This window comes from Talpa occidentalis, unplaced genomic scaffold (genome assembly GCF_014898055.3).
Source record: "Talpa occidentalis isolate TD23 unplaced genomic scaffold, MPIMG_talOcc4v2.1 talOcc4.5, whole genome shotgun sequence".
NCBI classification, from domain to species: Eukaryota; Metazoa; Chordata; class Mammalia; order Eulipotyphla; family Talpidae; genus Talpa; species Talpa occidentalis.
This window is the reverse complement of record NW_023604861.1, coordinates 52,921,212-52,945,827: the sequence shown is the minus strand read 5'-3', so window position 1 is coordinate 52,945,827 and position 24,616 is coordinate 52,921,212. Positions and strand designations below refer to the sequence as shown.

The following is a 24,616-nucleotide window of genomic DNA, read 5'->3' as shown; positions in this document are numbered from 1 at the left end:
ACACTTTCAGCAGTGAGTTCTTTGAGTGTAAGTAATTAGCTCATGAGTACGCTGGCAGTGTACATAGAGGCATATTCTTTCAGATGCTCCTCGGTGCTGCTGAGGATTTAAATTTGCAAGTTGTTCTGTCCTCTCTCTTGAGTACTTTCTAAGAAAACCCAACGTAAATTATATTGTCCTTCATGTCTTCCATAGATTGTCAGTGTTCTTTGTTATCAGCTAATATTCAGTCAGTAATTTTTTAACATAACAATTTCATGGTGATTCTCAACTAAACCAGACATGCTATACTCTCACTTTTCATTGTTCATTCAAGATATAAGTCTATTCCAAAATGTCTACCTCCACAATTTTCTTTGGAATCGACTGCCAGCACGCTTGTCCATGAAAGGGCTGCTTTCTGCTCCTGCTGACAGCTTACAGCTGCTAGAAGGGGTGCTTTTCCACTTCTGTCATTTGTTTTTGCTTTTGTTTTCCCTGGTCTTTTATTTTGATTAGTCTTTGGTTAAGTTTGCCATAGTTGCTCGATAATGGTTTGTTCACAGTATTCTGGGAGTCTTATGACTAAAGGCAGAACTTCAGCACAATTTTCCAATGAGCAGACAATATAGATTCGAGGGGAAAACAACTGTAATCCAACTTGATAAATTCTGAAGCCTAATCCATATAGTTAATTAAAATTTCTAGGTAGACCTCCAACACCTCCAGTTAGAATCTCAAGATCAAAGATTCATTCTTTTTTCTGTTTGTTTAAATATCTTGATGGACCATTTGAAGGCAGTTGAATATCAGTTTCTCAGTCCATCACTGACATGTTTCCATGGAAACTCTACAAACTGGTACTATACTTATAAGTTATAAAATGGGTTGTAGAATGCTGTAATCTTTATCCACTACGAAGCTTTAAAATGTTCTGTCAGATTGCTGTGACTCAAAATAATTGGCTATTTGAGAAATATCTGGAAAAATGCCTTGGCAACTCTAAGGAACAATTCACATGTTAACTACTATTCTGAATACTTTAAGCATGAAGGAAAATATTGCTATAAAAATCAGGAGTTGTTTCAGCAAAACTGGCCTTCCGTATTGTGTGCACTTGCATCTTCTCCAGAACATTTTTCCTCATAAATGCCCACACTCTTCTTAAGACTTTGTAGGAGGTGACCAGTAGAGGCTGGAGCTGGGATTAGAAACCAGCCAGGTTGGCCATCTTTGCTATGAAATTTCAGAACAGCACCAGATAAGTCAGTGTATATGCCATAACATTGTTCCCATTCCTAAAGTACTAAGTGTAAATCTCGGGGGACTATCACAAGAAAAAGGCGGCCCGGCATTAAATAATATTTTATCTCAAATTGAAAAATGACTGCAAAGAATGATATTCTGTTGTTAAGTGGTTGGTGAAGGCACATGCTTCATAAGATGTATTCTGTAAAGGCCATTTGACAATTTAATGATGCAACAGAATTATTAATTCACCCACATGACCACATTGCTGTAATTAATCTAATACTGTAATGACTTGTATTTGATAAAGAAAAAACTGATTTCAGCATAAATTTAATTCAGACAGATTTTCCCATAGACAAGTATGCACTCAAAGAGCCTATAAAATAATGTAGATTATTTTAGATACCTCTATCAGAGGATTGATTTTTTTGTAAGTTATATATGCCTGTGAATTTTTTTTTTAAAAAAACACTGTTTATAATGAAATATCAATCAGATAATTTTTTTCCAGAATATCAGCAATTAAATCATTGGTCTTTACTTACTGGAGATCAAAGATGCAAGGAATTCATGACACCTTTTCTTTCTTAGAGTGACAAGATAAAAGAGCATTGTCACAACAGACAGACAAGTCACAGTCACAGGTGTAATTTATGACATGAGCATGGCTAAACATGCACTCATGGTTCTGAATCTTAGTGGGGTTTTTTTGTTTGTGTTGTCATTTTTTCTTCTCTGTTTCCCGCCTTTTACGTTATTAAGACCAAAGAAAGGGTAAATGGTAACTTTATATGAATGTTTTAAGAGTTACCAGCTGGAGGCTCACAGGGGCCCTTTGGCTCCGCTAAAAGGAGGAAAGGTGTCCCGACATCAAGATCAGGCCATGTGATTAGGAAACCCATTGCTGTCCTTACAGCTTCAACATTCTACCTCTCAGAAAGAGTCCATTGTCCCTCTGCTACCTTTCCCAGTAGTTGGAGAATTATGAAAACAAAACAGAACAGAACAGAGAAAGGGAAACAAAAGGTTATTAAAATGCAATTTACAGACATAAAATGGAATTAGAGATGACATTTTAACGGTGGACTTCTTGAGAGCTGAGGGAGGGGAGGGAGGCATTATTAGATTTGCTCAGTTTGATGAAGAACCGATGACTAAGATGTCAGTTCCAATTTATTTTTCCTCATTTAATGCTGTTTATTATTTTAACCAGTAATTTTCCTAATGCTTTAAAGTCCTTATTTTGCATTTTGTTCATGCAAATAGAACATTTCAGTCTAATTGAACAAATCCATACTAATCAGTGTGCAAATAATTGTGATACTGGGAAGCTTAGTTCTAAAGTCCTTGGCGCTAGGGCATCCCGAATGCCATGTCATGGGACCCTTCGCCTGTAGGTGGCAGTAGAGAACTAATTTACTTAGTAACCATTTTCATGGACTGAAACAGATGCCTAGGTCTTCCTAACAACAAATGTACTTTGATGTTTTTTTCCTAAATAAAATGAAATGTACGGGTTTTTTTAAAGATTAAAATCTCACATTGCTGTTCCATGAACAGTGGAATAGCCCAGTTTATAATCTGAATACCAAATCCTCTGAGTGGTTTTTAGTTAAGATGCCGGGTGCCCCAGTATGTTTTTGAAATGCCTTTGTGAATTTAGAAGTGGAAACTGTCATTAGCATCGCACCAGCACCACACTTGAAAGCACTCGTGAACCTCTCTGTAAAGAAAAGTGTGCAGGTTGCATCCTGTCATGGGCAGAACAGGGGAGTGGGCACACAGCATGATTGTTGTTTTTCAAATTTGAGGGTTGACTCTTTTATTCCGAAGTAGCTAAAGTCTTAGGTATTATAAGAGTATGAATAACTTTGAGAACTTATCTTCTATTTACTGTACCTTTTGTTACTCGTAAGCATTAATTGTACATATGCATTTTTAATATAGAGTGAAAACTTCATTTTATTTTCTGTATTTTCATAGAGAACATTTACTGTTTTGTGCTAAATATTTTTAGTTCAGAAATGTAATTAAGATTCACCTTTAAGAGTAGCTCTGCTTTTGAAGATGAATTCTTAAGGAAAGAAATCCAAATTGCTATGATTTACAGGGGTTCAAAACCTGATCCTTTTCATCTTTGATTTCATATTTATAAAGTCCTCAAATTTAAGTCTGATGGGGTAATATTTTGGAGGGAGATCCAATCTGCTTTCTCTTTGGTGGCAAAAGCTGATTTCAGTGCTTTAATTAAATGTCAACTATTTTCCATTCTCTAGCCAATGAAGAGGTGTTTCTATCTTTTGAAATTGAGAGGACATTATTAAATATGCATTCAAAAACTTGTTTGACAAATTAGATCTGTTCTAACAAATTGGCCTCTGAGATTCATGAGGAATCGGTGTCTTTTCTTGCTTTTTTATTTTCAATGTGCAGATTTAGGATATTAGCTAGTCACCCTGCAGAGAGGCATCGTAATTCTATATACTTAGATAGTCAATGAAGAACAGCTTGGTCTGGAGTCTTAATTCTTTAGCACAATGTCGATCCACTGAGTTGCCCCCATTTCTCTCTGCTCAGCTGGACCACGGGTTTACCATCAAGAGATCAGGGTCTTTGGACTACTACCAACAACCAGGAATGTATTGGATAAGGTATGAGATGGTGCAGCTCAACAGTCAGTGTTTCCATGGCAACGTGCTGGCAGTCTCCATTAACCAGTTCCTTCAGTGGATAAACATGCTTTTGATTTGTTATCCAGTCCATATGCTGCTTTATCAGTTTCATTTTAATCTTGATTGAGATGCCACTCCCCCTCATTCCTTTTTTTCACCCATTATTCACACTGACATTTGCCAGCTTTCTTTCCATTGCACATGCTCAGTATTAATTTTCCCTACAGTTAAAAGGACAGTATATTTAGTGTTAATGCCAAAGCATTTTCCTGATGTCTCTAATTAAAACAATGATTTCTAGTGCTCTTCTGTCCCTTATCAAATGGAAGAAGAATAGTACCTTAGTATATGTTCTATAGAAGTATATACTGTCATTTTAAAGTCATCAAGCCCGACCTTGACCTTATTAGATGGATGAAACAATGCATTTACACGTTAGTAGTAGAAGCTCCTCCTAGCACAATGAGCTATAGAATGCATTGTCTGTGTTGGTAAGCTTGTGTTTTCAAATTCTTCACCTTTTTGTTTTGTTTGGTTTTTGTTTTATTGTTACCTTTCTCCTCTCCCTTCCCGCCCCTCCCCAATCCTTTTATGTACTAGCTATTGCATGAATTTATTTTTCAATATTTTGTAACTGTCAGATAACTTAGCTGGCTTATCTGCGCAAGCAAAAGGGACTATGGGAGGTATTGATTTTATTTAACTGGGTTAAGAATTCTATCCAATCGTTTTCTATTCCAGTCAACTGCCCTGGCATTTCCTTCCAGGGGCATGGTTTGTGTCTCTTTAAGTTATCCACACGCAGGATGGTTTTTGATGATTTGGAAAATGCACTCTGAGAAGCCCTAGGGAACTTTTCTCCTCCGTCTTAATGTTTCTGAAGTGGTCTCCAGGTAAAGTTCCACATCTTAGTGTTACTAAGAAAAAATCCACTCTTTTTTTAATATGTGTTCCCTCCTAATGATGGAACCTATCTGCAGTAAGAATTACTGCCTGCTGTTTCATGGCTTAGACTAAGTTTTACCAAAGAAAGAAATGTATATATATTTAAAATATTTTTAAATATGTTGTATATCTATAATACACATATTACATATATATAATTTTAACCCCCTTTTATACTCCTGATTTGTTTTTCTATAATTAGCCACTGGAAACAAAGGATTTAGGAAAGCAGAAAAACCACATTTTGACAAATTATCCAAATACGCTAAAATCATGATCATTTCCAAATCTGTTTAAATCATGAAAACATTTCAACTTCAAAAAAATACTTTCAAGTCACAAAAAGCTTTCCTAGAAGGCTATTTGTGTTTTCTAGACTGATATGCACACAGAGAACACATATCAACTTTTTGTCTTTAACCAAAGAAAATTAGCTTTATAGATGCAGAAAGGACTTAATATTTTATTTTTAACCTTCTTGGGGAAGCAAATTAATCATATTTGCTTCTGTGGCTATTCTTTTTACCTTTTATGTGGAAGATGAAGCGCCTGTATTTTACTTTTTACTGAAGAAAGCTAGGATACACTCAGAAGCATGAACTAGCTCAAGGGATTTTCACAAACAACACACCCGTATAAGCAGCACCCAGGCCAGGCCCAGAATGCTTCTAGCACCCCAGGAACTCCTGCCCCTCCCACCCAGGACTTTTCCAGTGGGTCAGATAGCCCCAAGGGTAAACACTGACCCAGAGTCTATCCACATTAATTAGCTTTGCCTGGTTTTGTACTTTATATAAATTGAATCACACCGTTCACCATCCTTTTTAATTGTACATCTCCTAACCTCAGGCATATTAACCAAACATGTATGAGTACAGTTGATATACAATTTAAAATGGTCGTCAAATATGTCCAATTACAGCTGTACATTTTTATATAGCAAAAATTATACGTATAAATTAATCCAATTTCTAAAATTGCTTGAAGATTACATGACTAAATTTGAGAGATAAGGGTGGGAGCAAAACACAAGTAAACACCATAATTAATAATGGAGCCACGTATAAAAAAGCCATTTGACTAAATCCTAGCGATGCTTCCCATCAGCAGGCAAAATGACACATCCCTGAATAATGGGCAGGAGCAGATGGGAGATAATCTCTTTTTTCTTCCACACATAAACTGTTCTGTTTTCCAGCTGGGGGCAGTAACAACAATGTTTATAGTTAATGCCGCACTAAACAGCGCACCCAGTATGTAAAGCTAAATTGGAGAAATGATGCTAAAAACTCATCGGAATATATGCTTAATTAGGAAGTTTTATAATGCCATTTAGCCCCGGAACGAACACACTCTCCTCCCTGATTGCAAATGCTTGCCTTTTATCTCCACAGAAGTGGGAGCATTTGTCTAACCACGGTGGCAGCCAACTTTCTAACATAAACAATCATTACAGGCAAACGTCCCGCTCCCGATTGCTGTGTTTACAAGTGCTCGTGGCTGTTTTCACTACTCCAAGCGGAACACTTGGGAGTCACGCTCGCTTTTTGTAAAGCAGATCACATCAGAGCGTCAACAGGAAAAAGCATCTCTTTGGGGTGCCCAGAATTGGTGTGCCCCTCGTAATAAGCTTTTTGGTGGTAGCAAAGAAGTGGGGGCAGGTTCCTTTTTGCTCTTTCTTTTCTTCATGCTTCTTCATAAGCAGTTGTTTAACAGAGCTGGAGCCAGGAGAACAGCCACTTGTTTGGCCCATTTATTCAGGAGACTTTGCTCCTGTCACCCAGTCCAGGGGGTGCGGGGGTCTAGTGAGGGACCCTCTTCCAGGAATGAGGTGCCGAGGCCATTCCGCTCCCTGGCGCCCTACTGCAAGCCACTGAAAAACATTCACATCCCGTTCCATTTTCCCCTCCCAAGAAATATGACCTTTATCCAAAGGGGATGTGGTTCCAGAGTGAGGCCTTTTTCCAGTTAAGCTGTCACAGTGGCAGGTGCTATGGCCAACAACACATGGAATAGAATTCCTGCAACTTCTGCATGCAGAACAAGGTGACAGCCAGAGCGGGGTAACCCGATTAAATGAAACAAATATCAAAACAAGACAGAAGCTAAAAATGCTAAATAAGATAAAACATAGAGGTGAACTAGGACAAAGGGGGGTTGAGTTCCCAGGCACGACGTGACTAAAATGTGCATATAGGGCTCGAGCACCATCCTGAAGCAGTGAGTAATGAGGCAGAGCTGTGGCAGCCGTGCACAGTCTTTGCAAGGCTATTAAATATTGTCATGCTTGGTTGTTAAAAGGAAAGGGGTCAGTTAAATGAGACTTTCTCAGCGCAGGTTTGAAAGAACAGTTCCTGTGTAAGCCAGAGAGGAACCCTAGCGTGGGTAGTGGGTGAGAAGGGCTCCAAGGCCAGCCTCAGCCAGCCACCAAATGCATGCCACAAGTTGCAAGGCACTGCAAGTTGCAAATGCACCTTGCAAGTTGCAAGGTTGTCTCTTTACAAGTTGCTTTGACCTTGCACAGCCGCTGGAGAAAGCACCCTCTGATGAGTGTCAGTCAGAGCAGTGCCAGAAAGTCAGGGAGATGCTTCTGCTCTAGCCTCTGAGGCTCCCTCTATAAAAGAAAGTTTCACCATAGAAAAGGCACAGATTTAAATATAGAACCCACCCAACCTGTGATTAGGTAGAAAAAAGTACCCGGAAATGATAGCCCTGGGTTTTGCAGCTGTATCTTGATGCCAAACAGTGAGTTGTTAGGCCAAGAGGCTCAAAAGGTGGACAGCACCTCTTATTATAGTTCCATAAATGGCCATTAGAAGACAAGACACACAGGAGTGCAACACCTGTGTTATGTTTTACCAAGCAAAAGATTGTTCACGGTTTGAGATTTTCTTTGGCTGGGTTTTAATTTCAGAGGCCTTGGAAGGGAGGATTTCAATAATATACATTTACCATATAATAAATGCATTAAAATTTAACAGATTAGTTGTTAGAAATAAGAAATTGCCATGGCATTGCATGACTTACTGATTGGGTATAAATTGAACTGAGATTTTATACATTAACCAGAGATTCTTGAGAATTGTTCATTGATCAAAATTGTGTGATATAAATTTATTTTGACCTTCTTTCAGAATCTGAAAAGGAAACATCTACACTCTTTTCTACATATTTGTTCCTGACACACTTTGATTCCAAATGTTCCCCAGAGTTGTTCAGTGATATGGTTAGGGAAGAATGCATCATAAAAACTTCATCCTAAGTACAGACACGCTGTATTCTATGAGGACTGTAAATGTCAATATGCTGAAGTCAAACAATTTTCAAATACTTGTCAGACACATGACACTTTGAGGAGCTAAAAAGTCTAAATATTGAGAAAAAGTGAACTGGATTTAGGATTGGCAGTGCAGTGCACAGGAAGTGTATGCCTTTGGAGTTGGGAAGCCCAGAGTTTGGGTTCATTCTGTCCTACTTCCTGCAGTATGACCTGGGCAAGTCACATGTTCTCTCTCTGACTTTCAATTTCTCCATCTATAAAAATAAAAAGAGTATTATCAACCTTCCAATGCTCATTTAGTAAGAACTAAATGAGCTGCCAGTGCACAAATGCCTTCCCAAATCTCAGCCCAAATGAGGAACTCAGAAAAGATACATCACAGGGATTCCCTCCCTTCCAAGAGAAAATCATTTGTCCCAAGCTAGAGGCAGATTTTCCTAAAAAAAAACTGATCTTCCTCTAGATCAAAATATTTGTCATTAAATAGAAGCATGAAAATTTTTGATGCTGTGGTTGGAATATGCTGAGCAATTCTGGCATTAAATTTTACTTATAGTAGTCTATAGTTCAAAATCTTGATGAAATATAAATTTATTTTTTTAAAGATTTATTTATTTATGCATACAAGAACTGGGGTACAGGCCAGAGGTGCAGGGGATGAGAGGATTCACCAGAGACAGGATGGGGAACAGAACAGGCAGACTGACTGAAATACACTGCTGAGGGGAGCAGCGGGCAAGATAGGCGAGGTCTGCTGCGCCATGTGGGTAGCTCCCTGGCCGGCCAGGGATCAAACTCGTGTTGCAGAGGCTGGGGATAGTTTCACAGTGCTGTGCTTAACCCCTTGCGCCACCAAGGAGGCTCAAGTATGAATTTAAAATGTTATCTTCTAGGGCAAGTAAAGGCAAATTACAAGCAATGGGCCAACCCGTTGCCTGCTTTAGATACTGTTTTATAGATACACAGCCACACCCATTCATTTATAAACTGCCCGTGCCTACAGGCAACATAATAGAAGCAGCATCAAGTAGTTGTGCCAGAGAACTGTATGACTTGGAAAGCCTAAAGTATTAAATATTTGACCTTTACAGAAAAAATTTCAATCCCTGTTCATGAAGGTGGTGGGGTGTGTTATGGGGAAGGGAGAGGTAGTGGAATGTGTTTACATTTAAAGGCAACACCTACAAGAATGCAAATTGCATCCAGACAGGGATTAGGCTTATTAACTGTGGCTCCATTGCCAAGGATGATGCCTAGCACCTCTTAGAATGATGAATAAATGATTGGACCTTCCAATGAAGGGACCATTAATATAGAGGACCTTGATTTTTTAAAATGAATGTGTATTTGAAGAGTTGGGGCACATTAAAATATGTGACAATCAAATCACATACAAGTTGTTCCAGGATAGCATCCGTTTATAACAACCCAAGAATAAGTCTTTTGCAATGTCAAAAAATAGCTTTGTAATAAAATAGCTTTGTAATAAAAACCCTCTAACTTAACTGATAAATGAGTTTGAAATTTTCATAGATTTTCTTAAGATAAACTTGTGGTTTTTCTTTAAGTTACTCCTACGATGAAGGAGAACAACACTACAGCTCACCTTAGCTTCTACTAGAAGAAACTCAGGGACTGAAGGGCAGAAGACACGCATGTATTTTGCTAGCTAGAAGTCAAGATTAACCCCCACTCCGTAACTATGATTTTAACCCTTGGATGGGAGGCCACCAGAAATCCATTGCAGAGTTGGGCCTCTTGGGATTCTACTTAAGAATTGCATCAGCAGGGTGAGCGTGAATTTAAGTAGTGTTGGGGAAGCCTGGGCAGGTCTATCCAGGGGAAGAATATTTAAGAGGGTCACACCCAGAAAGTAGCTTGGAAGGCTCCTCAGTTTCATTCCAGTAGGCCTCCTTTGCCATGTAAATGGTTATCTTCACTTTAGGGAAACACCATGTCATATAACCAGATACTGTGTAGTTCCTGGCGAGACCTCAAAAGGATACCAAAGCAAAACAAAGCAGAAACCTTAAAAAGCATGACGGTAAGCCAAATAAAATGAGGAGAGTGGATATTTCAATCGATTTGTCAGTTTAATTTTACTAGCAGGCGAAACATTTCCAAAGTGGCAAGCAAATCGTAACTCAGTCCCCACAGAGTGAGGGCAAGCAAAGGAAAAGGTTCCTGAGATTAATGCCCTAACAGCTGCATCCCCGGCTCAGTCTCCTAGGTAGTATGAATAATGGATGGGCTAAAAGGCAAAATGCACAATAATGTTCTTTTATTAATGAAATGAAGACTATTTGTGATGGCTTGCAATAAATTAAGAAAAGCAAAAAAGGAAAAGCAGTCAACATTTGCCTCTGAAAAATGTAGTTACTTAAATCCAATAATTACTGCCATGACAGAAAGCATTGCCTCACAACTAAAATGAGGTACATCTCTTGCAGTGCTGCATATATTACAGAACAGAAATATTTTTGATCCATAGACTGCAAGGCCTATTATTTGCTAAGAGAAAAACATAACCCATTATAGTAAATTGATGGTGATAATAAGCATATTCATAGTATTTCATAGGTGAGCGTTTCCCTAGGGATCATGCACTGTGGCCCCCTCCCTCATCCGTCTGTGGACTGGGAAATTGGGGCCTAACGTATTAGGAAACATGTCCAAGGTCACATAATTAGCTAAGCTAGGATAAAAAGCTAGTTCTGCTGACTCCCCTTATTGCTGCTTCTAAAGGGATTAAGCTGAAGCTACCAGACAGGTACATTACAGTGATGTGGGCAACTAAGACTGGCAAAAACAAAGATAATGCTGTAATTCATAGTCCTGATTCATCCCTGACCTTCCTCCTCCTTACTGTATTTTCCCTTCATCTTTGCACAGATGCACATGTCCTACATATTTTTGCTGATTTGTAAAGTTAATGTCATAACAATAAGGATTTAAAATAGCTGAGTACTACTATGTGGAGGATAGTGTCATTTCCTTGTAATAGAAACTGGTCAAATTCATTCAATGCATGTATTTGTTGAAGCAAATTTCCTTGATATTAGGCAAGTACTGTCTTTCATATGTTTGCCCGTTACTATGGCAAGCACAACACATGATAGATACACATTTCTCTAAGAATTACAACTACCATGTGTAGCCACCTGAGTTACTAAGGAAACTGACATTATTTTACCATTCCTCAATTTTCACACTTGATCTAGTGACCCATAAGGATACTGTGATAACCAATGGCTTAAAGTCAGAGATGGGAATATGCTGTGTTGCTTTTGTGCAGGACAGATTTATATTAGTTTCTCTATACCATTTTTCTGTGGTCACCTCTCTGTTCTTTATACCAGGATCCCCATTACACTCTTATTTACCTCTAGCCCAGCGCACATTACAGCAGTCGTTATTGGGTACATATTTTAAGTAACTGAGTCAGTAGTAACCAATAGGTTACTACTACTGGTCAACTCCAGAATCTCAAGAGATTTTTTTTGCTCACCTCTAACCTGTGATAATTAGCACCAAAATGTGATAATGCATGCTTCAGATTTTCTTATGAGACCTTAATGAAGTGATAACTTACTGAGGAAACACTTGGGAATTCTACTGCAAGTTCATTCTTGTCAGTTCCAACAAAGCCACAAACCATGAGTAAAATAACTAATAAAATATTAATCCATTAGGAAGTCTTAAATTTGAACAGAACATCAAGTCTAAACCTCAGAACAACTTTGCCTTACAAAGATAGGCATTAAGATGGAGAGACCTATTTGCTTGATATCTGGGGATTTTCTGTGATGGATGAAGAGTTGAGTAGTCTTTCAGAAATAGTAGAAAAGGCCCGGAATTTAAATTTGTAATGTAGCACTTCAAAAGAAAATATATTTTTTGAATGAATGGAGGTTGGCAAAAATTATCAGGTTTTTTTTTTATTGTGATACTTTTTAAAATTATGTATTGGCATATTGTTCTTTTTCCTTGCTGAATCTGTCTGTCCTGAAGTATATACAGGCCCTCCAGAATTCTACTGTAAAATTTTAACTGTGCATGTTAAGAGGCAGGTTAATTTTATAACCACAATTAAAAATTCTAAAGTTATCATATATGACAATGCTTACTAGGATAAGAAATTGAACTACAATATATGATTGTTGAGTAAATACGTTTATGAGTCTAGAAGAACACTAAGTTTATCGGATGTAAGCATCTGGTCATATGTGAAACATAAATCATATTCTTAAGTATTGATTATAATACTTCTAACTTCTTCTTTTGGATTATAGAGTTGCTTTAGGCTCTATTTTTTGTTTCAGAAAGTACATAGTCTTTTAAAATTAATTCTGTATTAATTAAAGATATGTAATGCATCCCTAATACGTGTATATGATCCACAGTCTGCAAGGCATTTTGGAAAATGGAAAAAAAAAATAGCTTTAGATTCTATCATAGAGGAGTTTGCATGATATCCAGGAAATAGGCACAGAAAAGAGGAAGTCAACAGGCAATAAGCACCAAAAATTTAGTTGAGGAACTTGATTGAGAAATTTAGAAAGAAAGAAAGAAGAAAGGAATTTGAAAGAACAAAAAAAAAGTTGAAATTTGATTAAACCTTGGAAAGTAGGTCAATTTGCTTGGGCAGAGAAGAAGAGAAGAAATTTCAGGTTGGTGAGCCTTGAGCCAAGATACAGAGGTGAGAATAATAGCTAGGGTCCATTTCGAGATATGTTAGGTAGACTGTTTTGACTGCACAGGAAGAAAACCCAAACCAAACTCATTAAGCAAAAAGGAAATTTGTTATTTTATGTTATCAGAAAAGCAGTAAGGTTGAGTCTGTCTTCACCAGTGGATGGATTAAGCACTCAGGGTATGATTTCTTCCCAATCCTCTACTCTGACTCGCTGTGTTGGCTTTAGTCTGCAGCTTCACAGGATGTGGGATGCAGCTCCAAGTCTCTCATTCGGTCAAAAGGAGGATTCACTGTAAATATGCAAGTCCCAGCAGAGGCTCCGCGTGTCTAGTAACTGGGTCAGAACTGTTCTTGAACCAGCTGTGGTTATGGGGAATGCAATAAGCTCAGCCTTGCTCTGGGTATGAGCTGAACCCCACACAACTCTCAGAGATGGGGGTGTGGTCCTCTTCCCTGGAACCACATAGTACAGGAGCAGGGAATGTCTAAGGGAAACTGAGGTTAACAATAAACTTAAGTGAATACACACTGTGCAAGGAATTCAAATGTTCGCTAACAGTACTAACAATGAGTCTGGTGTTGTCACAGGATCATTTTGGATAATCATAGGAACTAGGCACTGGAAAATTTTTATTGTAAGCACATTGTGAATGCTAAGACCAGGAATTGGACTTCATGAGTAATTGTAAATAAATAGGACCTGGGGATAATTGACCTGTCAGTTGTGTGAAGGCTGTCCCAGGGGTTGGGTGCTCAAGAGGGAAATAACGTGACCTCTGTTGTACTTTCCCATATTTCAAAATCCACAGTGTTGGTAGAGTATCTATCGTGTGCTGTGAGCTGTGGCGAACACAGAGAGGATGTGCAAGGCCTGATCTTGCCCTCCAAAGAATCCACAGCATGGCAAGAAAAAATGATGCCTTCCTCACATATGGTGTAGACAGGGTGTACAGTGAAGGCTGTACTAGATTTCATGAGAACGTGGGGAAGAAGTTCCTAAAAAGAACCACAGTCTGTGGGGCAGGAAGCCCAGAGATCGGAAGACCAAGGAAGAAAGGACTCTGGGGCTTCTTTGAGCTCAAGTCCATTGGGAGCGCTCTGAGATTATTTCAAGACCCTGGGTGGGCAGAAACCAGCTTTCCTGCCACCAGGCCCAGGTCTCCTTAGGAGTTTACAGCCCCAGAATGGGAGTATCCTCACAGTGGACCCCAGCTTGTGGTCCCGGAGAGAGGTTTCTCAGGTCCTCAGCATGGGAAAGCCCTGTGCTTTGGGCCTTTATTGCTGCCCATGATCAGTGCTGCCTGCCCAGCTCGCTCACTGGGGTGGAAAAGGAGTGAACTTCTGGAGTACAATGGCTGCATTTCACTCCGTTTCAACAGATTTCAGAGCAAATGGGAAGAAATTGTTTTGGCTTTATGCCAGAGGAGAAGTGAATTCTTTTACTAGTTAGCGATGTGATGAGGGTGGATCTCTCCACGTGTCTGGCCTCAGTTTCCTTGCCTGGAAAGGCAGAACATTGAACAAAGATGTTTTATAAATTTGATTTCAATGCTAAGAGACGATAAATCCAACAGAAACAACCAAAACACCTTATTCCATGACGTGAGATTATGACATGATACTTTTCCAAAAATAACTGGTATGATTAGTAGCGAATTGGCACAGCCGAAAGCGCGGGAGCGTTGGAGCGTGAGGGTTCATCTGCAAAGGTGAACGCTTTGAAAGCTGCTTACTGGGGAAAGTGGCATGAGTAGTGAGGACTGATCACGTCACCGTTCAGGGCAAAGGCTCTCTAGGCAGAGGGACAAGTAAGGAAGAAAAAATATTTGTTCTTGTAAGGATCTGAAGGGAGGAAAGCAAAATGAGAGGACTCTAAGCACGGGCTAGGCCCTGAGTGTCACCACCCGCTGCTAACGGGGTGTCCAGGATTTGTGGAAAATGCCTATTTCAGTGACTGCAGCCAAGAGCAAGGCTTGGAGTAACTGAGTCGATGGGGAGATGAGGTAAATACGGAGAAGGTGCCAGTGCAAGTGAAGGAGGAAAGGATTCTGAGATAATTTCTGACGTGACCTTTGTTTCACTGTTTTCCTCTGACGTGCAATTACCTAATTTTAAAATTGTATCTTACATCAAATTATAAACAGAAAAACACCTTCAATTTCTGGGAGTATTAGCCATTTTGAAAGTGTTTACCCATCCAACTCTGGGAGGGTGGAAGGAATTACTCACACTGCTTACTTAGTAGATGAGAACGGAGAAAATCTTCCACACGGGCAGCGATGGATGCAGGAGGAACCCAAGTTCCCAACAGCCTTTTCCTCCCCGAGCCAGAAAGCCTCAGCTCACTAGTCAGTGCGCAGTGGAGCGCCCATGGCCTTTTTCTTTCTCAGGAAGGTAGAACTAGAAATACTGTTGATGACCATAAAAAGAGTTTATATTACTCTGGGATTAATGACAGAATGGTTTTTATGTAAGTCAGACTAAATAGACGTCTGTTTTTTACAAACATTCAACTCTACCCAAACAGAACATTTTTCAGTTTGCTTTGAAAGCAAAATACCATATGTTGTAACTTTACAATGTTTTAAATAAAGTTAGGAATTTGGGCTTATGATGCTAAAAATATAAATCGGTGGCTATATGACCAAGAAGTCTACATGTGAGGGTCCTTAAAAATTTGACAAGTAGAAGAATTAAAGGTAGACATTTCAGCAAACCAGTTATTATTGAATCACTGCATTAACAATCTAGTGAAACGAGAAGTGAATTATTAAGGTTTATCTTCCTCATTGATTTCTAACACTGTTATTCAGTGCGTGGATAGTTTTTAAAGTAGAACAGCTCAGCCTAACGAAGCCATTTATTGTGCTAGTTCTACACAGTCTCTCTTTCTCTCTTTATTACTTCATTTTGGGTCTTTGATTGCCCTATTTTAGATCTAAGATTGCTCTAATGCAATGTATGAGGAGCTTAGTTTCACTCTGTTCTTAGAAGCAGGCTGGCTATAAATTTACCCCTGTTCTTTGAAGAAGCTAACAGTAAATTTTCAAGTGTAAAAATGGTGGTCTGTATCCTGCAGAGGAAAAGTAATCTTTTAAAAGCAGAATAACCTCCAGGCTACGTCCTTTTAAAGAGGAAATTTCAAACAAGGACTCCTTCAACTTTTATGTGTGTTCTATATCTTTCTTCAAGCTTTCTACCTGCTCTTCTGCTCTCTATATAAGGTTTTTCTGTAATGACCCATTGCTCCCACCCCCAACACATACACACACACCCCAATTAAGTCGATAGTGAAGTCATGCCGCTCCTAATTCTGATGTCATAATAACTTCCAGAGCTATGGCTGGATAGCACATCTTGAAGATCATCTGAGGTTTCCTCAGGAAAATGAGACTTAGGAACCAGGAATTAGAGTACTAACAAAATTGAATCTCAGTTCCATAAATTACCACATACTATGATGAAAATGAACTTTGTGGAGTAAAATACATGGGAAGGTTTCCATTTGGCTTAATTGCATTCAAAGCAGTTTTCAATTTCAGGCATTGGTTTCATTAAAATTAAACCAATCCTTCTCAGAGATTCAGCCACATGCCCTCATCAACAGATAATAAGATAATTTAGAATGAGGAGGTGCTAAAATAACAGGATGAGCTTGTGGCTCTGTTTCTATGTCTGACAACTTCATCACCTTTCATCTTTATTATACAGCTGCCCTGAGCTGAATATTGATGAAGGAGGCATGCCCAGCATCCCCATGTGTCAGACCCACAGGGCTGGGGGTCCCATTTACCAGGGGTTCTCCAGCTAGCCTGAGGGCAGCTAAGGATAATAGATGTGGAGATAAGGCAGCCTGGGTGAGGCTGAGGAGAGGTTGAACCCACAACATCATCCATCCTGCCTGTGCCTGTTGATGTCATGACCAGGGGTTCATAGGAGCTGCATCTGGGGGAGCAGAGAGCCCCCCAACTGTGGAGAGATTATTGTCAACAAAAATGAGCCATCATGATAGTCTAACTTGGCCAGCATATTTTCTGACCTCAGAAAGTTCCAGAAAAAATTTCTTTTGCCATTTCCTTCAGCCTAATTGTCCTCTTTCTCATTTTATGCCCCTGCTAGACCACCGCTCTTGATAAGGAGAGGCAGGTTTTCCGACGAAGACGCAACCAGGATGTGAGGAGCCGGTACAAAGCACAGCCAGCTCCACCTGAACTCAACTCGGAATCGGAAGACTACTCCCCAAGCTCATCCGAGACTGTTCGCTCCCCCAACTCACCCTTTTAATAAGACCCTTTTACTCGAAGTCCTAGCTTAACCCTTTGAGACTCTGAGATTTTTGTCCCCCAAAATTTATGTAAAACGGTTTCATCTGATCCACCTAGCACTCAATGCTTGAATGGCAGAACAGAAGGTGTGTTTTCTGGTATCTTTGTAGCAATTTCCCTTTGCTGAATGAGATGACTTATTGTTTGTCAAGATGGCAAGTTGCTGCTAATAGGGTCCTCAAAGGGTTAAAGCTAATTTGCAACTTTTTTTAAACATAGAAGCAATGAATGTTTTCATCAGTCAAGCTAGGGTCTGCAGTATGTAATATAGCACATGTTAACCCTCTGAGTGCATAGAATTTTATGGAGAAGCCGTGGGGAACTTGTCAGGCTGTATAGCACATGCTTCTTGATTTTGCTGCAGATCAAGGCATGTTATTAGGTGCTGAGATGTCCAGACAAGATGGGCATCTAGAATGATTTTTTGGTTGTCCTTTTGCGTGGATTTAGTACATGGCAGGTTTATCAAGTAGGCATATCACCCCTCTTTCTTCACAATTCTATTAAGAAAGGGACTTTGTAAAATGAGAAAATGACTATCAACTGCCCAGTTCTGCATCCCGAGTGGAGGGAACTGGGTTTGTGGCAAACAGCCTGACCCAGGACATAGGTGGTGCCCCTCCACCAAAAAATTGTCTCCATAGGAAGATGTGCTGATGATGCCCCAGAAATGCTGCTTCCATATCAGCTGCTGCTAGTGCCAACACAGAACCTCGGAAAGTCACCATTCCTTGTCTTGTGCTTGGTGAGTGAGGGTCTGCCTGCTCAGGTTGAGAATCTACAAAAAGAAACAACCAGTGGAAAAGAGCAATAAATTGCCAGGTGCTCTCTAGGGCTGGGATTTCAAACAGAAAGAGGAAACCAGATCCTGTTCTTTTACTCACCGACTTTTTCATGCACTGCAGTCTTTAGTGTCAATTCCATATAGAGTATAACATCCATACATAGGAGCTCTGAGGCAAAGAGGGCTGGAGGCAAGTGCTTTGCAAAGTGACTAAAGAGAAACCACAGTGGGGAAACAATCTAGAATGTTCTAGAAATGGTTTTAAGGATATAAACCACTGTCAAGACTATTCATGTGCACCCCTACGTTACCTATATAGAGCATCCCAGAGAGAGGAGAAGGATGGGAGACCTAGAAGATACCCGTAAGGGTAAAGGGTTCATTCCCGAGAATGACTTTTTTTTTTATACCAACTATCTTGAGCTGTCCAGAGAGACATGTTGTTTTTCTAACTTTGGGCCAAATCCTATCTGAAACCTTTATTTTCACTCCTATTACCAAATCTTTTCTCCCTAGCCCTGTGTCTCTGGTGAGTTATTTTTTGGAATATGTTGTGTTTCAAAAGGGCACCTGCCACTTTCTGCATGTTACTGCAGATTTTCAAGAGGAGGCTAGCCGTGGTGTCCTGGAGATAGAACTTCAACTCAGATATCCTCCTAAGGTTTCCAAAGCTCTGTGATCCAAGAGACAAGCAGTGAGTAATGTCTCAGAAAATTTGCATCTGGAGGACCGAACAGCACTTATTGTGTCTATCTTGAATATACTTCAATATCTGAAAATCTAGAAACTTGTATATGACATTTCTATAGTCAGTTCTTTATTTTCAAATACACTTTGATCCTCAATTTCTCCTTTTTACTCTTCAACTCATAAACTACGGTCTAGAGTAATATAGATTTAAAAATCACAACATGTCAGCACTTTTGCAATGTAGTCTCCCCAGCCATTTGCTCTTCCACATTTAGGTTTACCTCATCCAGCACACAGATGGTGCATTTAAAATAAACAGAGGAAAAAATGTGGATAAACTTCTGAAAATGCTTGTCCTGACATGTAAACAATTGATTATTTATTATTTTCCCCCTTTTAGGGAGTTCTGATGACATCACACAATATCCCAAAGCAGCAAGTCAGTTGGCTATTTGGGGGAAGGAGAGCAGTATACCAGGAAGGGTGTTGGTGTGTAGGTAGATCCCATATTTATAAAACATTCCGAACTGCTCAGAAATTGCTAGTTTCTCTAGAATTATAAAGCAAAGCACTATTCTAAGACTAAGGAGTAAGTATGTAGCTGAGCCTCAACTCTAAATCTGTGAACATAAAGACTCTCATGTGCAGAGATCTACCTGCAGTAGATTGCCATTTTCCTTTCTTTCTCTGAACAATTGATTTTCGTGTGGGTATTACATGTTTTGCTACAGCATCTAGTGTACAGAATCTCCGGTGCACAGTTTAGGCCTCTTTCCAGCCCATCTTTGGGAGACTCTGAACTGGATGAAGCCACAGGGTATTTCCCAGCACACTGCAGAAGGGGCAGCTCAGCAGAATGCAGGGCCCATTCAGCATGGGGATCCCAGGGCATTGCTGTAGAATGTGAGTGATCTATGCTGAATAAACAGTGGAATGTGACCTGTCAAGTAGAAATATGGAGTAATCAGATGGAATGCAATCTTTTCAGCATTAAACTACTGAGATCCTGAATGTCAGGGATGTACTCAGAGGGTTAACAGACAAGCACAAGGCATGCTGATTACGTTGGTGTATCCAGACTGCTTTGCTTTTAGCCAGTGCTTTCTGATTTTTTTCATGACATTCTTGGGATAGTTCGAGTATGAAATAATTAAGTGGTGGTGTTCTTTAAGGAATTTCTATAACCAAATTGATCTTATTTTTTATTTTGCTTTATCATAGAACAAATATGTACCATTATGGCAGTGTATCTCTGTAATTATCAATTTAATCATTGCCACAAGTGTTTCCATATTTTTTCCTAAGTATTTAATATAGCTCTTATGGTGGTGGCCTGGTGATGGGGACTGTCTTTCCTTTACTGATACATGACCAACCATAGGGTATTTTCAAGGGAATTTTAAGATTCATCTTTTCAGTTCAGTAGTAGACTAGTTAAGGAAGAACTCCTTCATTACTTGCATTGTGTAAATCATCTCTGTAGATGAGAACTGTTCATATTGATGAACACATTTTTTTCTTGACATTGTAGCAGAAACCATTTTATTCATCATAATCAATGGGTATGTGATTTGCTCCAGATCGTTAGAAGGAAGAGTAAGATTTCAGTCATTGAGAATTTTTCTACCGTAGCCCTCATCTAACTTACACGTGGTGCATATTAAAATAAGCAGAGGAAAAAAATGCAAATAAACTACTGAAAACCCTTGGTGTTTTGTATTCAATGAGACCTTCCTGCAACCTGCTTAGCACCCCCATGGGTAGTGGTTAACAGGCCCATCAGATATTGTTGAAAGAAAGCAATATATCCATGAACGGAGGCTAAAATTGCAATCCTTTACCCTTTGAGGCATATTTCAGTTGGAAAAAAAATAAAGAAGAAAAATTGGTTAGCTTTGGGTCACGGAGCTACTATATGACCAAGACTCACGCACATTAAATCACAGTGTTTGCTGGCCAAGGGCATCCACTATACAACTCTATCTCCTCTGCCCCCACTTGGAGATTGTGCTTCTGGGAGAGCTTTCTTCATGTTACTGCCACTGCCTGCTAGCCCTTCCCTGGGTAAGACTCTGTCAGCATTTCCATGATAAACTTCTATTTTCAAAGGTTTTTAATTTGACCATTAAAAGCCATGCCTCAGGCTGAAGGTTGCAATATAGGGCCTGCACCAAGAATAAAGGTTCACTTCCTTTTTTTCTCTGTCCAGTTCTGTCCAGAAAAGGACAACAACAACAAAAAAATCTGGTCTGTTCTGTCCTTCATTGTACTTGCAGAATTTTGGAAGGCACCGAGATTCAAGATGACAGTTTTATTGTACTTATTCAATTGAATATGGGTTTTGAAAAAAAAAAATTAAATCCCCCAGCATAATTTGTAAATCATTCACCTTTTAAACTGCTACATGACTTTTTTTTGGTTCAAAGTTTAAAAAAAAAAAACAAAACTTGAAGTTGGTCAGTTCAAAGGTTAGCCTTTCCTCTGTGTTGTCTGCCATTTCCATTAAGAGTTGGAGAAATATACTCTCAGACCCTTACTTTGCATGCAGTGACAAAGGGTCGAATATATACTTCTTTGGGAGATATGGATTTCTTTTTATAATCACCAAGTTTCATGAAACCATTCTAGTCTGTTGGGGAAAATAATGATTAAAAGCACTTCCAAAATTAATATTTTTATTGATACAGATGTGATAAGTAGACCATAAAATATCATACTTGCTGTCCTTGTTCATTTAAAAGTAAATACAGCAACAAAAACTTGAAGACACATTAAACATTTGATCGCTGCAAATGTGCTTTAAAAATTGGCTCAATGGTGCTTATACATGAAACAGTAACAAATGGGATCCCTAGGACTGTCAGAAGGAATCTTTAATTTGTATGTAATTACATACTTGAGAAGGAGGTGCTTTTAAGCCAGTCTTTTATTTTTTAATCATCGCAAATATGCATCCATCCATCCATCCAGTAACTTTAAGGGTCGTAAACTGGTGGGAAACAGGAAATTCAATGTAGAGGCTTAGAATGCCTCTGGTTGGGTGTTTTTTTTTCCCCTTTGGTTTTTTGTTGTTGTTGTTGGACTTCAACACTGAAGCTGCCGTGATCATTTTTCAGTGAGTGAGCTTCTAACTGGCAGGTGTTTTGATCATGAGGTTTGCAATATCTTACCCTTAGAGACAAGTGAGAGATCTAGTTTCATTCTTTTTCCCTAAAAGGAAGAGCGCTCTACAATTAAACGATACCTGTAAATTTCCTCAACATTCTTTTCTGGTTAACTGAAGTGAGACCCTTAATGTTGCTTTAATGTAAAATTGTATATTTTTGTCTGTGATATACTTTATTAATTTAAAGTAAATAATAGTTCTAAAAGCCTTCACTGTCAGTAAAAAGAAAGTAGGATTTAAAAGGTGATGATAAAGATGCTATAATGTCAATTCATTCCAGTCCAATCGAATGTGGTAAGAAAAAGACCTTGAATAGTTCTCTAGGGACAATTTCTCACTTGCCAATGACATTAATCTTTGATGTATTCTCAGAAAAAATAAAAGGAAATTGAAACTGGTCCAAGGTTAGAGTCATATCCTTGATAACTATTTTTTTTAATTTTATTAGGAAATTAATAATAGCCTTTTTCATTCTGGCTGAAAGAAAATTATTAAAGGATTAGTTGAGTGTGAAATTAAATAGTATTTTGCTCATGCATACTAAAAAGGTGGTCTAGGAACTTGATGCATTTAAACAAGTTTCCAAAAGGTTTCAATTTGGTACAAGAAAAAAAATCCAATGTTTTGAAAATACTGAATTTATCAATTGCTGCATGGATCAGATGACATAGGTTAATCATTGATTTTCAGAATCTTAATGAAATAACTTTCAAATGATTTGTATCCATGATTAAAGCTGGAATGAGATCCAATTTTTCCCCTAATCTCTCAGTTTAAGCTAATAAATGTAGGTTAATGTGGAATGAAATCATCTGTGATATATTATGTTCATTTATCAACTGAGCTTTTTGATGTTGCCTGTTTTTATGTAAAACATGTTCTTAAAGCTAATAAAATAATAGTACTTGGTGTATGAACTACTACGTAATACCCTAGCTGCAGCGTCCACTCCTGAGTTCACTTTGCCGTAATGGAATAAAATTTCATTTTAGTTCAGTTCATAATTGGCATATTCGGTCCACGGAGGACTAACCCAGCTGTGTTCTTGAGGGGAATTCTCTCTATGCAAGGTTTTAAAAATTAGTCATGCAGTCAGAGTGTAGTTTTCCCACATGTCCTCCATAGCAGAGTGTGTATTTCATGAACATAATTCAAAAACAACTATTTCAAAAATGTCCCTTTTCATATATTACCTTCCTGCCTGGGCCAGTGACTTGGAAAAACACAAAGAAATCAAATACCATTCAGCCTTATTTTATCCTTCAACCTATATGTTCTAGCTCTCCAGAGAAGAGTTTCTTTATTCACTAACCTGTAATTAGCTGCCATTTTTATAGCAATTTCCCATTAAGCATTCCACATACAATATTGACCTTAGAGAAAGTTGAAAAACCGTACAATGGTTTTTTTTCTATGTGAATTTTTCCATGCTAGGAGATTAAAAAATTGGCCAACAAAGTGACTGCAAGTTCCCTGGTGTCTTAGGATGGTGCCAGAATATCTCCACGCACTTGTAAAATTAGCAGTCACCTTCCCTGCCATCTACAGGCTGCTGCTGCTGTGGCTGCTGTTCTTCCTTCTGCTCCTCTGCAATGAAATCTCTAGGTCCTTTCTTAGCTCTTTGGGCAACTGCTGTGAAACAATAGCTAAAGTAATTGTTTCCTAAGGACCATTACCTTGTTTTATGAGACTGAGAGCTCCGCCAAAAACCTGCCGTCAGAAAAACGGACCCTGATGCAGAGACCTCAAATACCAGCAACTCTGGGATGGAGGATGATAAAACTGCCAGATAAGGAAATTGGGAAATTTGGAGTAAGGAATAAGGAAATGTGGAGCCTTTCAAGGCTCCGAATGACTGGTCCTTGGGAAGGCAGCACATATTAAATGCAGGTAAGAGATTTATACAAATGAAGGTAAACAGACAATTAGAAACAGCTAAAGAAACATTCCAGGAAATGTCTTTTAACATCTCCTTAAACAGAAGTAAGACTTTGCTCCATTTTGCAAAGTAGCCCCTTCCCCCAGGAGGGGCACTGAGGGAAGACGAGAAAAAACCTCCCAGCCAGCTGGACCAGCCAAATCCACGCTGGCCATCAGCACTGTGACAGATGTCCCTGCCAGCTTGCCTGCACATCCAAATCATTCATTCAAATGCTTCTTGAGCAAGTGCCAATGCCACAAAGGCACTTCAATTGGATTTAGGAAAAAAAGGTGTGTGGTGGGGACTCTTGTCCATTTTTTAGTTTTGCTATGGATCAGAAGACTTTAAAGCCAAGAAAAGGTATCTCTAGCTGGAAAGCTTGCCAGTTATTCTGAGACTCCTGGTCCAGTGTTCAGATAACATGAAAAACCCACAGCTAGTAAGAACTTGTGTTTGTGATAATTCAGATCCTCTTGCTGAGGATGTGTATTTACCATCTGCCTGTCACAGTGCACACGCCCTGTGATACTCTTGGCTTCGCTCCTACCCTCAGAGGTAGAAGATGTCCCAGAATCCTCTCTGCCATCTGTAACTAGTATGCAATTTTAAACTCTATCTTTGATCCATTCTGAACTATGTCCATTTATTCAACAAGCGTTATCAAAGACCTACTGGAAATGATGTGTGGTGGAGAAAAGATGAACGAGACAGAATTTCTGTTGTTAAGAATCTACAAACTAGTGACAAATCTTCTGCTCTGGGTGTCCATGGGTTGGGGTGCGTGATTAATCACTCACAGATGGCCGGACACCAGTTTGTCTGAGGCGCAGCGTCTCGCCAGCCTGGTACTGGCCCTCTCCATGGACTGTAGGTGTCTGCAAGCCACCAGCAGCCACAGGCAAATACA

The 24,616-nt window shown here is 39.1% G+C and overlaps 1 protein-coding gene across 4 annotated transcripts in view; it reads left to right on the top strand.

The window, feature by feature from the left end:
- Window positions 1-22,864, top strand: part of DCLK1 (doublecortin like kinase 1) — a 323,697-nt gene extending 300,833 nt beyond the window's left edge. For 2 of the 4 annotated variants that reach the window (XM_054701201.1, XM_054701200.1), the window contains one exon: window positions 16,943-22,864. In XM_054701201.1, the coding sequence (XP_054557176.1) occupies window positions 16,943-17,107 (165 nt within the window). In that variant the 3' untranslated portion in view covers window positions 17,108-22,864. Of the gene's footprint in view, window positions 1-3,807; window positions 3,882-16,942 lie in introns of all 4 variants that reach the window. The other 2 variants (XM_037527169.2, XM_037527168.2) reach the window with 2 other exon arrangements.
- The last annotated feature ends 1,752 nt before the right edge of the window (window positions 22,865-24,616 follow it).